General features: G+C 35.8%; 1 protein-coding gene across 5 annotated transcripts in view; it reads left to right on the top strand.

The window, feature by feature from the left end:
* Nucleotides 1-12,914, top strand: part of usp54b (ubiquitin specific peptidase 54b) — a 198,303-nt gene that overhangs the window by 46,190 nt on the left and 139,199 nt on the right. For all 5 annotated transcript variants that reach the window (XR_012049420.1, XR_012049421.1, XR_012049419.1 and 2 more), the window contains exons 2-3: nt 2,364-2,843; nt 7,132-7,224. Coding sequence is in view for 2 of the 5 variants with exons in the window: in XM_061931743.2 (XP_061787727.2) it covers nt 2,688-2,843; nt 7,132-7,224 (249 nt within the window). In the remaining 3 variants the exon portion in view is untranslated. The remainder of the gene's footprint in view (nt 1-2,363; nt 2,844-7,131; nt 7,225-12,914) is intronic.

The following is a 12,914-nucleotide window of genomic DNA, read 5'->3' as shown; positions in this document are numbered from 1 at the left end:
GGGAAGACTATGTCTCCCGGCTGGCCTGGGAACGCCTCAGGGTCCCCCGGGAGGAGCTGGATGAAGTGGCTGGGGAGAGGGAAGTCTGGGCTTCCCTGCTTAGGCTGCTGCCCCCGCGACCCGACCTCGGATAAGCGGAAGAAGATGGATGGATGGATGGATGGATGAATGGATTATTTATATATATATATAACAAATACTTGAAAATATATAACGCACACACACACACACACACACACACGCATCAGAGACAGAATTGAATTTGGACTCAATATTGAGGAGAGTCGTCTGTACACTGTACCCTTGCACAGAATCTGAGCACGCTCTGCCAAAAGATTGCACGCCTCCTTCTTTTATTTTGGACCCTCCCCGACCACCTGGCCACCGTTGTTTCCAAAGGACAAAAGTCGCAAAAAGTTCGCAGAAAAGGTCGTAAAAAATTCACAGAAAAGGTCAGTTCAAAAAGAGTTCGTAAATTAGTTCAAAAAGAGGTCGTCTGGAAATTGGGCAGATCCTGTCATCTCAGCTTTGAAGTCTTTGGGTTAGAGCAATATCTTTCTGTTGATTACCATACATGAAAGAACACAGGAACACCTTCATCTTGCTTTCCCCCTACACAGTGGAGTTTTACAAGCCTGACAAAAGACAGCTTTTGTCTTCTTGCCTGGTACTCATTTCAACACAAAGTTTTTTGTGATAACTTTCAAACAATTATTCTAACACAAGGTTGGCAAGTATGCGTATTGTTTCTCACACATATCATGGCGCCCCCGCCCCACTACATACCTGCCAACTTTTGAAATCAGAAAAACCTAGTAACCAGGGTCCAGGGGCCGCAGGCCCCGGTAGGTCCAGGACAAAGTCCTGGTGGGGGGGTTCAGCTTCGCCCCCCCGACGCAAAATGATTATTAGCATTCAGACAGGTTAAAATTTTGCTAAAACCATCACTTTTCTATCAGTCACAGTGACTTTTCAAAACAAAAATATTACAGCAAAAATCATATGGGTTGATTGACATGTTTATTCTGTAAGCTAACTTCAATAGTTTGAAATTATTTTGACAGTTAATGCCAGTTATCCTGTCAACCTTTCACAAGACTTCAATTTGTTAATTGAAAGTATAAACAGTATAAACACTTTTTACAGTAAACAAATGGTAAAACAGTACTAAACAATTCAATAAAAAAAAAAATTGGTGTCATTATTAACTTTCTGTCCAAGCTTGTATAATCTACTGCCTTGTTCAATTGTAAAAAATATTCTGTGCCTAAAATTCACATTTCTATCACAATTATCATACTGTAAACATGGTAAGCTAACTTCATTAAAATTAATAGTCCTGTCAATAGCATGGAATTACAATTCAAATGTAGTTTTTTTGCAAGCCTTTCAAAAGAATTCAAAATATGAAAAATTAATGAAAATTAATTTAAGCCATCAGACACTTGAAAAGTGGCACATCACATCTCTAATGTAATCATTTAAACTTTTCAACAGAAATAGCACTGCAAAAATATTAAGGACATACTTCTGTATTTTGGCAGTTATGCTGTCAACATTTAACAAGATTTCTTCAACTTGGACTTGAAAGCATAAATAGTATAAACACTTTTAACAGTATAACAGTACTAAACAATTCCAATAGATAACATTGGTGTCATTACCTTTTTGTGGCTAAAATCCAAAGTTTTCCACTTGTATCGCTAGCAACGGCATTAGACTTGTGTTTTTTTGTCCCAACGTGGTCTTTTACATCGCTAATTCCTCCGTGTCCGATCGAAAAATCTTTTCTGCACAAGGTGCAATTCGCGTAGTTTTCACCCTTTTTGGAATATTCTTCACGGAATGACTGTAGTTTTCTTTTCGGTTTAAGACTCGTTTGCGATTTTTCTCCGGCTGATTCCATGATCGTTCGCTCGTTTGGAAACAATGGGCAACAGGTGCCTCGTGCTTGGCAGCGGTGCTATAAATAGTCTCGCGCATGGCATTCGGAATGGCTCGACAGGAAGTTACGGGAAGCAGTGTCGATTGTCATTGTTGTTACGCGATTTCGTGAATAAAACTTTAAAAAAAAAAATGTTTTTAATTAATGAAAAACCATATTTTTTATCACTGCAACCGTAACCCGGAATAGGTTGATGAAAACCGTACTAATTACGGGAAAAACCGGAGTAGTTGGCAGGTATGCCACTGTTTGAGAAGCAATGTGACCTATATTGACAATACTGTCCCATGATTTTGGAAGATGAAAAGGTAAATACTTTCCCAGGTGCAAAGGAGAAGTGACTGTCGGTGTTTACTCCGAAAAGCGTAGACGGCGTTTGACCTTTGTGCCCTGACAGCTCGGTCTTTGTGTGTCTCAGGTCCAGCGGGGAGGGCGTGAAAGGACATGGGAGCGTCTGGCCGGCCCCAGCAACGCTCATCTGACAGGATCGGCCAAAGGACAACTTGCCAAAGGAGCAGCCGCAGACAAACGCCAACAGCGGCTCTGGCAGCGAGCACACGGATTCGGAGGGAGTAAAACCACAACTGGACAGGGGCCAAACTTGCATGGGGGCCAAATCCCCGTCCAAGACTCAGCGCGTCTCCTCCATCTAGCGCCTCCATCCCCTCCCGTCTCCCATTCGCCCTCTTTCACTCTCATGGGAGTGACATAGACGCCGGCGCTCTGTCCGCCCCAGGTAGGGATGTCGTGGAAAAGGAACTACTTTGCGTCCGGCGGCGGAGCGGTCGGCGGGGTGCAGGGGCTGGCGACCCCGAGAACCATGAACTCCATCGCGCCCAGCAAGGGCCTGAGCAACGAGCCGGGACAGAACAGCTGCTTCCTGAACAGCGCTCTGCAGGTCAGTGACGCACGCCCAACATACGATGGTTGCCTTTATTCACATATTGAAACTGCTTGTTGGAAGACTTTCTACAAGAATGTAAAGGAACTTTTGTGCATTTGTGAGGTACAACTGCGTGGCTTCATAGTAAAAGAGTTTGAGGTACTAGACTGGCCTGCCTTTAGTCCAGACCTGTCTCCCAAATAAATGTGTGGCGCATTATGAAGCCTAAAATACCACAACGGAGACCCTCGGACTGTTGAACAACTTAAGCTGTACATCAAGCAAGAATGGGAAAGAATTCCACCTGAAAAGCTTAAAAAATGTGTCTCCTCAGTTCCCAAAAGTTTACTGAGTGTTGTTAAAAGGAAAGGCCATGTAACACAGTGGTAAAAATGCCCCTGTGACAACTTTTTTGCAATGTGTTGCTGCCATTAAATTCGAAGTTAATGATTATTTGTAGGGCTGCAACAACTAATAGATTAAATCGATTAAAATCGATTATAAAAATAGTGGGCGATTAATTTAGTCATCAATTCGTTGGATCTATGCTATGCGCATGCGCAGAGGCAATTCTTTTATTTTTTATTTATTTCTTTTTTATTATTTTTAATAAACCTTTATTTAAAACTGCAACATGTACAAACAGCTGAGAAACAATAATCAAAATAAGTATGGTGCCAGTATGCTTTTTTTCCCCAATAAAATACTGAAAAGGATAGAAATGTAGTTTGTCTCTTTTATCCGATTATTAATCGATTAATCAAAGTAATAATCGACAGATTAATCGATTACCAAATTAATCCTCAGTTGCAGCCCTAAGTATTTGCAAAAAAAAAAAAAAAAAAAGTTTCTCAGTTTGAACATTAATTATCTTATCTTTGCAGTCTATTCAATTGAATATAAGTTGAAAAGGATTTGCAAATCATTGTATTCTGTTTTTATTTACCATTTACACAACATGACAACTTCACTGGTTTTGGGTTTTGTATATAAAATAAAGGTGCAATAATAAATTAAATAAAAAAAAAATAAAAATTTTTATATATACATCTATATATATATATATATATAGATGTATATATATATATATAGATGTATATATAAATTTATTTATGTATATATATATATATATATATATATATATATATATATATATATATAGATGTATATATACATTTATTTTTTTATTTTTTATTTAATTTATTATTGTACCTTTATTTTATATACAAAAATCATTTTTTAAAGTGGATAATTTTAGTACATTGTTTGATTTCTTTGCTTAATCTAGGGTTGTGCAAACTTTTTGACTTGAGTGCTGCATTAGGCAAAAAAAAAAATTGGCCGACTGCATGTAAAGTAACAAAATAAAAAAATAAATTTATATATACATATATACACACACATATATATATATATATATATATATATATATATATATATATATATATATATATATATATATACATATAGATGTATATATCAATTTATTTTTTATTTTGTTACTTATATATATATATATATATATATATAATATATATATATATATATATATATATATATATATATATATATATATATATATATATATGCGGCCCACTGCTCCCCTCCCCTCCCAGGGGGTGATCAAGGGTGATGGGTCAAATGCAGAGAATAATTTTGCCACACCTAGTGTGTGTGTGACAATCAGTGGTACTTTAACTTTTTAATAGTAGTTACCATCCTGACAGTGCCCCGTGTGGACATTCCTTTTAACGCCAAGTTAAAGGACCCTCACACACACACATTTTAACTGATAATTAAACGTGACAGCGAGATAAGCTCCATATTAATGAGTGTTTGCATGTTCCACTTTGGTTTTGGCAATGTTTGAGAGGGAGGGTGTTTGTGTTTGCTGAGATGCTTAGTCTGCATCAGTGCTGCTGCTGCATCTCCCTGCTTTTACGCACGCACACACACACACACACACACACACACACACACACACACACACACACACACACACACACACCTCGAGACTTCCAGCTGGCATACACACACCACCGAGTCTTCAGATGAGGAGATGGAGGACACACTAAGCCTTGGATGGGGGCAGAAGCTTAGTGCCTGAAGATGGAGAGGGCACAGATGATGGAAGATAGAAGAAAGATCGGGATGAAGAAGATCTAAAAAAAAAAGAAGAAAAAAAAAAGTGCATGCAGGCAAAGATTAAAAGTTAAAAAGGTGACAGGAGGTGAAGGAAATTGTTTGTTAGTAAAGTAAACGCCCTCGTACACTCGAGAAAATGTTGCGTACGTGTGCACACATCTGTGGATTATGCAGAATAAATATGCAAATATAATCAATGGAGATTAACGAGCAAAACTTCACACAGTAAATTAGTGAGCCTGATGTTGCCATGACGACACTGCAGCTTTGTCCAGTACTGGGGACTTTTCTTTGTCCTCAGGCGAGATTTTACTGTAATCTAAAAAAAAAAAGAAAAGAAAAAGAAAACGGCATCTTCGTGATTCGGTGTTGTTTGCTCGCTCGTTATCGTGATTTTTTTTTTTTTTTTTGTGGTCGCAAATTGTGCGGAAAATAGTCCCCGCCGCGGTAAAAGCCTCGCTTCCTGTCGGAACAAATGACCCTCACTCAAGTGGTTTCCACGGCTCGCTATTTTTGATAACGAGGGGACGCACCTGGGGGGGAAGCATGTTGTGTTTCCATGACGACCGAGTGCCAGCATCGTGCCACGGCACTTTGGAGGATTTGTTTTTTTTTCCGCCGGCGTTTGATTTGTCTTCGCCGTGTTTTTCTTACTTTGTGTAGGTTTTTAAGAGCAGGCTTAAGACCCACCTTTTTGATTTGGCTTTTACCTGATATTAATTATTTTATTGAAGTCATTTGTATATTACTTTGTATCCTATTAGTTATGCAAGATTTTATTTATTTATTATTTATTTACTGTGTATTCATTTTATTTATTTATTTTTTAAATTAATCTTCATATGTCTTACTTGTATTTTGTTCTTTATCTCTACTCACGGTTCTTACTATTTTACAAGTTGTATTATTTTTATTATCCAACGTTCCTTAGATGAGCCATCTGCCTCAGGGGTTATCGGCCGTGCTTGTGGGGGCACTTTTGTGTCAGCGTCCTGGTGGCCATGGTCTGATGACCTCCTGGTGCAGATGGCTCCTGTGATAGTGTTTACTCACATGTCCCCTCTGTACTCAGCCATGCAATCATTTGTTCATATCGCCAGAAATAAGCCATTTCTGCGCAAATGTCACAAAGTATCCCGCTTACATTACGCTAAACAGCACAGAGACAAGCCTCAAAACTTCTGGAACAAAGTAATTTGGAGTGATGAGACCAAAATTGAACTTTTTGGCCACTCGACCATGCAGCCCATTTTTCTTCAAGTGCCTACTTATTGTGCATCTTGAAACAGCCACATCACAATTTTTTAGAGAGTCCTGTATTTCAGCTGAAGTTATTTGTGGATTTTTCTTTGCATCTCGAACAATTTTCCTGGCTGTTGTGGCTGAAATCTTTGCTGGTCTACCTGAATCCCTCATTTTCTACTTCTTAATCAACGTTTGAACACTGCTGATTGGCATTCTCAATTCCTTGGATATCTTTTTATACCCCTTTCCTGTTTATGCAGTTCAATTACCTTTTCTCGCAGATCCTTTGACAATTCTTTTGCCTTCCCCATGACTCAGAATCCAGAAACATCTGTGCAGCACTGGATGAAACATGCAATGGTCTGTCAGAAGCCCAGAAACTCACTGACCTTTTATACACACACATTAATTACAAACAAACAGGTCACAGGTGAGGATTGGAACCTTGATTAGCCATTCAAACCTGTTTGTGTCAACTTTTGTGCATGTTATCAGATCAAAGTCACTGGGGTATGTCAACTTTTGATCAGGGTCATTTGGGTACTTTCTTTTGTCATTTTGATTTAAAAAGAGTAAACACAGTTGTTTGCCAATAAATAGCTTCACACAACCATTAAGCATGAGTGGAAGAAAGGTTTTTGTGTTATCATTCATATTCTCTGAAAAATGGCCAATAAATCATAAATTCTCCCAGGTTATGTAAACTTATGAGCACAACTGTAGTTGCATATGTGTGTATGTTGTGTGTGTGTTTGGTATATGTGTCCATGCATACGTATGTGATAATGGGGGATATTGGTCACCAGGGTATTGTTTTTAACTTTGTAAAGCACTTTGCGTTGCATTTCTTTTATGTATGAAAAGCGCTTTCTAAATAAAGTTTGATTGATTGATTGTTTGATTTTTGTGGCAGGTTTTGTGGCACCTGGACATCTTCCGCAGAAGCTTCCGGCAGCTGACCACGCACAAGTGCATGGAGGACTCCTGCATCTTCTGCGCACTGAAGGTAGAAACATTTCAGCTGCCTGAGGCGCATTAACGTGTTTGTTCTTTGTCATAATGCACCGATGATGATGACGGACAGTCACTGCGGTTATTGATTCTTCTGGTAAAGCCTGTTCTTTAGGACTCTTATTACAGTCTACTAACACAATAAGGTCCATTTGGCACAACATAACTCTAATATGATTACATTCCTGACAAACTGGATACAAAATTGTACAGAAATATTTTCTGTTTAAAAATAATCTACTAAAAAGCCCTGTGGGACACACTTTTAGTGGCTTATTTTCTGATATCATTTTTACCTCATTAAATGACAAACATGCTCATATTTAAGTCACAAATTACAGAAGCATTATCAGAGATCCTTCTAGTGACAGGAGTGCTCTGCAAGTCAAAGATGTTCTATAACACAGGTGTCAAACTCAGCCGTGGCCCACCACTTCATTTTATTTGGCCCTCGAAAGCCTGGAAATAATATGTATCAATGAAGTACTGTTTCGTTTCTTATTAAATGTATTCTTTCTTTTTATTTTGGGAGAAAAATAAAATATGTACCGCATGTAATCGCAAATTATGTTAACTTAAATATTGTCTAATTATGCAAAAATATATTATCAAACATTCAAACCATTTTTTAAATAAAAATAAATGCTAATAATAATGACTTCAAAGCACGTTTTCCATCAAATGAAAATAAAAAGGAAAGTAGCAATAGATTTCATGGAAAAATAGTGAAATTTACTGTGGTTTTTACAGCATTTTTCTCTAAATGAAAAAAACAGTACTTTTTTTTACTGTAATAAACCTTTGTGTCATTTTGGCATTTACAGTAATAAACCAAAAAAATCTACAGTTGTTGATTTGCGGTAAACAAAAACAAAAACAAACAAACTGGCAGCTCAGGTGCCAAAATGTTACTGTAAAATTGCATTTTTTTTTATTCACAGTAAAAAAAACAAATGTCAATTTTACAGTAAAATTCTGGCAACTGAGCTGTCTTTTTTTTTTTTACCATAAAAACAACAGTACTGCTTTTCCATTTACAGTAATATACACTACATTTTGAGGTGAAATGATTGCAACTTACCATATCTTTTTTACATTTTGGTTTTTAAGAAACACAGGTGTTAAACTCAAGGCCCGGGGGCCAGATGTGGCCCGCCACTTCATTTTATTTGGCCCTTGAAAGCCTGGAAATAATATGTATCAATAAAGTACTGTAACTTTTCTTACTAAATGTATTCTTTCTTTTTATTTTGGGAGAAACTAAAAATTTACTCCATGTAATCGCAAATTATGTTGACTTAAATATTGTCTAATTATGAAAAAATATATTATCAAACATTCAAACCATTTTTTAAATAGAAATAAATACTCATAATAATGATTTCAAAGCAAGTTATCCATCAAATGAAAATAAGAGGGAAAGTAACAATAGATTTCATGGTAAAATTGTGAAATTTACTGTGGTTTTTACAGCATTTTTCTCTAAATGAAGAAAACAGAACTTTTTTTTACTGTAATAAACCTTTGTGTCATTTTGGCATTTACAGTAATACACCGAAAAATCTACAGTTGTTGATTTGCGGTAAACAAAAACAAAAACAAACAAACTGGCAGCTCAGGTGCCAAAATGTTACTGTAAAATTGCATTTTTTTAATTCACAGTAAAAAAAACAATGTCAATTTTACAGTAAAATTCTGGCAACTGAGCTGCCTTTTTTTTTTTTTTTACCATAAAAACAGCAGTACTGTTTTTCCATTTACAGTAATATACACTACATTTTGAGGTGAAATTATTGCAACTTACCATATTTTTTTTACATTTTGGTTTTTAAGAAACACAGGTGGGGGCCAGATGTGGCCCGCCACTTCATTTTATTTGGCCTTTGAAAGCCTGGAAATAATATGTATCAATGAAGTACTGTAACTTTTCTTACTAAATGTATTCTTTCTTTTTATTTTGGGAGAAACTAAAAATTTACTCCATGTAATCGCAAATTATGTTAACTTAAATATTGTCTAATTATGAAAAAATATATTATCAAACATTCAAATCATTTTTTAAATAGAAATAAATACTACTAATAATTATTTCAAAGCAAGTTATCCATCAAATGAAAATAAAAGGGAAAGTAGCAATAGATTTCATGGAAAAATAGTGAAATTTACTGTGGTTTTTACAGCATTTTTCTCTAAATGAAAAAAACAGTACTTTTTTTACTGTAATAAACCTTTGTGTCATTTTGGCATTTACAGTAATACACGGAAAAATCTACAGTTGTTGATTTGCGGTAAACAAAAACAAAAACAAACAAACTGGCAGCTAAGGTGCCAAAATGTTACTGTACAATTGCAGTTTTTTTTTATTCACAGTAAAAAAACAAATGTCAATTTTACAGTAAAATTCTGGCAACTGAGCTGTCTTTTTTTTTTTTTTTTACCATAAAAACAGCAGTACTGTTTTTCCATTTACAGTAATATACACTACATTTTGAGGTGAAATTATTGCAACTTACCATATTTTTTTTACATTTTGGTTTTTAAGAAACACAGGTGTTAAACTCAAGGCCCGGGGGCCAGATGTGGCCCACCACTTCATTTTATTTGGCCCTTGAAAGCCTGGAAATAATATGTAAGAATAACGTACTGTAGCTTTTCTTACTAAATGTATTCTTTCTTTTTATTTTGGGAGAAACTAAAAATTTACTCCATGTAATCGCAAATGATGTTGACTTAAATATTGTCTAATTATGAAAAAATATATTATCAAACATTCAAACCATTTCTTAAATAGAAATATATACTCATAATAATGATTTCAAAGCAAGTTATCAATCAAATGAAAATAAAAGGGAAAGTAGCAATAGATTTCATGGCAAAATAGTGAAATTTACTGTGGTTTTTACAGCATTTTTCTCTAAATGAAAAAAAACAGTACTTTTTTTTTACTGTAATAAACCTTTGTGTCATTTTGGCATTTACAGTAATACACCGAAAAATCTACAGTTGTTGATTTGCGGTAAACAAAAACAAAAACAAACAAACTGGCAGCTCAGGTGCCAAAATGTTACTGTAAAATTGCAGTTTTTTTTTATTTACAGTAAAAAAACAAATTTTACAGTAAAATTCTGGCAACTGAGCTGTCTTTTTTTTTCAACCATAAAAATAGCAGTACTGTTTTTCCATTTACAGTAATATACACTACATTTTGAGGTGAAATGATTGCAACTTACCATATTTTTTGTACATTTTAGTGTAAAAAAAATCTACTAATAAAATGCATAGAAAAAATGTGCAATAATAGTATTCACAGTTATGTTTGGCCCTCTGGGGCCAAACATAACTGCGATGTGGCCCTCAGTGAAAACGACTTTGACACCTCTGTTCTATAAGAGAAGAGTGCTTTGTCGTTTCGAAGGACTTGCTGCAAACACACAAGTCAAAGATTTTTTTAGTAATGTTGGAAACATTGTACTGTTTTTAAAGACCCATTGTGAATAGCTAAACAAGAGCGCTTGTCAAAGATCTCCTATATGACAGAGGCTCTCTATTGTTTAAAAGGATCTTCTACAAAAACGCTTATCAAAGATCCTATATGAGACAGAAGCGTTTTGCAGTCGTTTTAAGTGCCAACTGCAAAAACACTTGTCAAAGAGCTTCTATTTAACAGGGGGAGTCTTCTCTTTTTAAGGATTTACCACAAATACACTTATCAAAGGTCCTACAAAATGCTGTTTTTAGGTGTCAACTGCAAAATGCGAGGCAAGGATCATCTATCGATCACGAGCTATCTGCTGTTTTTAAGGACCTACAGGAAAAATTATTGTTAAAGATCCTCTATATGACAGAGGCACTCTGCTGTTTTTGAGGCCCTAATACAAAAACACAAGTCAAAGATCTTCTATATCAGTGGTCCCCAACGGACCGATTGGTACCGGGCCGCACAAGAAATTTAAAAAATATATATATTTTTTATTTATTTATAAAATCAACATAAAAAACACAATATATACATTATATATCAATATAGATCAATACAGTCTGCAGGGATACAGTCTGTAAGCACACATGATCGTATTTCTTTATGAAAAAAAAAGAAGAAAAAAAAGGTGCTCTATATGACGGAGGCCCTATGTTGTTTTTGAGGTCCTAATACAAAAACACATTGTCAATGATATTTTATATGACAAGGAAGCTCTGCTGTTTTTGATGACCTAATACAAAAACACAAGTCAAAGATCTTAACAGGAGAGCTTTTATGTTTTTAAGGACCTACTACAAAATGAATCGTCAAAGATCCTCTATATGATAGAGGCAGTCTGCTGTTTTTGAGGTCCTAATACATAAACACAAGTCAACGATCCTCCATATGATAGGGAAGCTCTACTGTTTTTGAGGATCTAATACAAAAACGTGAGTCAAAGATCCTTTATATTTTTGAGGCCCTAAAACAAAAACACAAATCAAAGGTCCTCCACATAACAGAGGTACTCTGATGTTTTTAAGGCCCTAATCCAAAAACACAAGTCAAAGATCCTCTATATGACAGAGGCACTCTGTTGTTTTTGATGAACTAATCCAAAAACACAAGTCAAAGTTCCTCTATACGACAGAGACACTCTCCTGTTTTTGATGAACTAATACAAAAACACAAGTCAAAGATCCTCTGTATGACAAGAGATCGCTGCTGTTTTTGAGGACCTAATACAGAAATGTTATTCAAAGATTCTCTATTTGACATGGGTGCTCGGCTGTTTTTGATGAACTAATACAGAAATGCTATTCAAAGATTCTCTATTTGACAGGGGTACTCAGCTGTTTTTGAGGACTTAATACAGAAATGCTATTCAAAGATTCTCTATTTGACATGGGTGCTCAGGTGTTTTTGAGGAACTAATACAGAAATGCTATTCAAAGATTCTCTATTTGACATGGGTGCTCGGCTGTTTTTGAGGACTTAATACAGAAATGCTATTGAAAGATTCTCTATTTGACAGGGGTCCTATACTGTTTTTGATGACCTAATACAAAAACACAAGTCAAAGATCCTCTACATGACAAGGGATCTCTGCTGTTTTTGAGGACCTGATACAGAAATGCTATTTAAAGATTCTCTATTTGACATGGGTGCTCGGCTGTTTTTGAGGACCTAATACAGAAATGCTATTCAAAGATTCTATATTTGACAGGGGTACTCTGCTGTTTTTGATGACCTAATACAAAAACACAAGTCAGAGATCCTCTACATGACAGGGGATTGTTGCTGTTTTTGAGGAACTTATACAAAAATGCTATTCAAAGATTTTCCATTTGACATGGGTGCTCAGCTGTTTTTGAGGACCTAATACAGAAATGCTATTCAAAGATTCTATATTTGACAGGGGTACTCTGCTGTTTTTGATGACCTAATACAAAAACACAAGTCAGAGATCCTCTACATGACAGGGGATTGTTGCTGTTTTTGAGGAACTTATACAAAAATGCTATTCAAAGATTTTCCATTTGACATGGGTGCTCGGCTGTTTTTGATTAACTAATACAAAAACACAAGTCAAAGATCATCTACATGACAGGGGATTGTTGCTGTTTTTGAGGACCAGATACAGAAATGCTATTCAAAGATTCTCTATTTGACAGGGGTGCTCTGCTGTTTTTGATGAACTAATACAAAAACACAAGTCAGAGATC

This window comes from Nerophis lumbriciformis, linkage group LG39 (assembly GCF_033978685.3).
Source record: "Nerophis lumbriciformis linkage group LG39, RoL_Nlum_v2.1, whole genome shotgun sequence".
NCBI lineage: Eukaryota > Metazoa > Chordata > Actinopteri > Syngnathiformes > Syngnathidae > Nerophis > Nerophis lumbriciformis.
The sequence above is the reverse complement of the archived record's forward strand: the minus strand, read 5'-3'. Positions and strand labels throughout refer to the sequence as shown.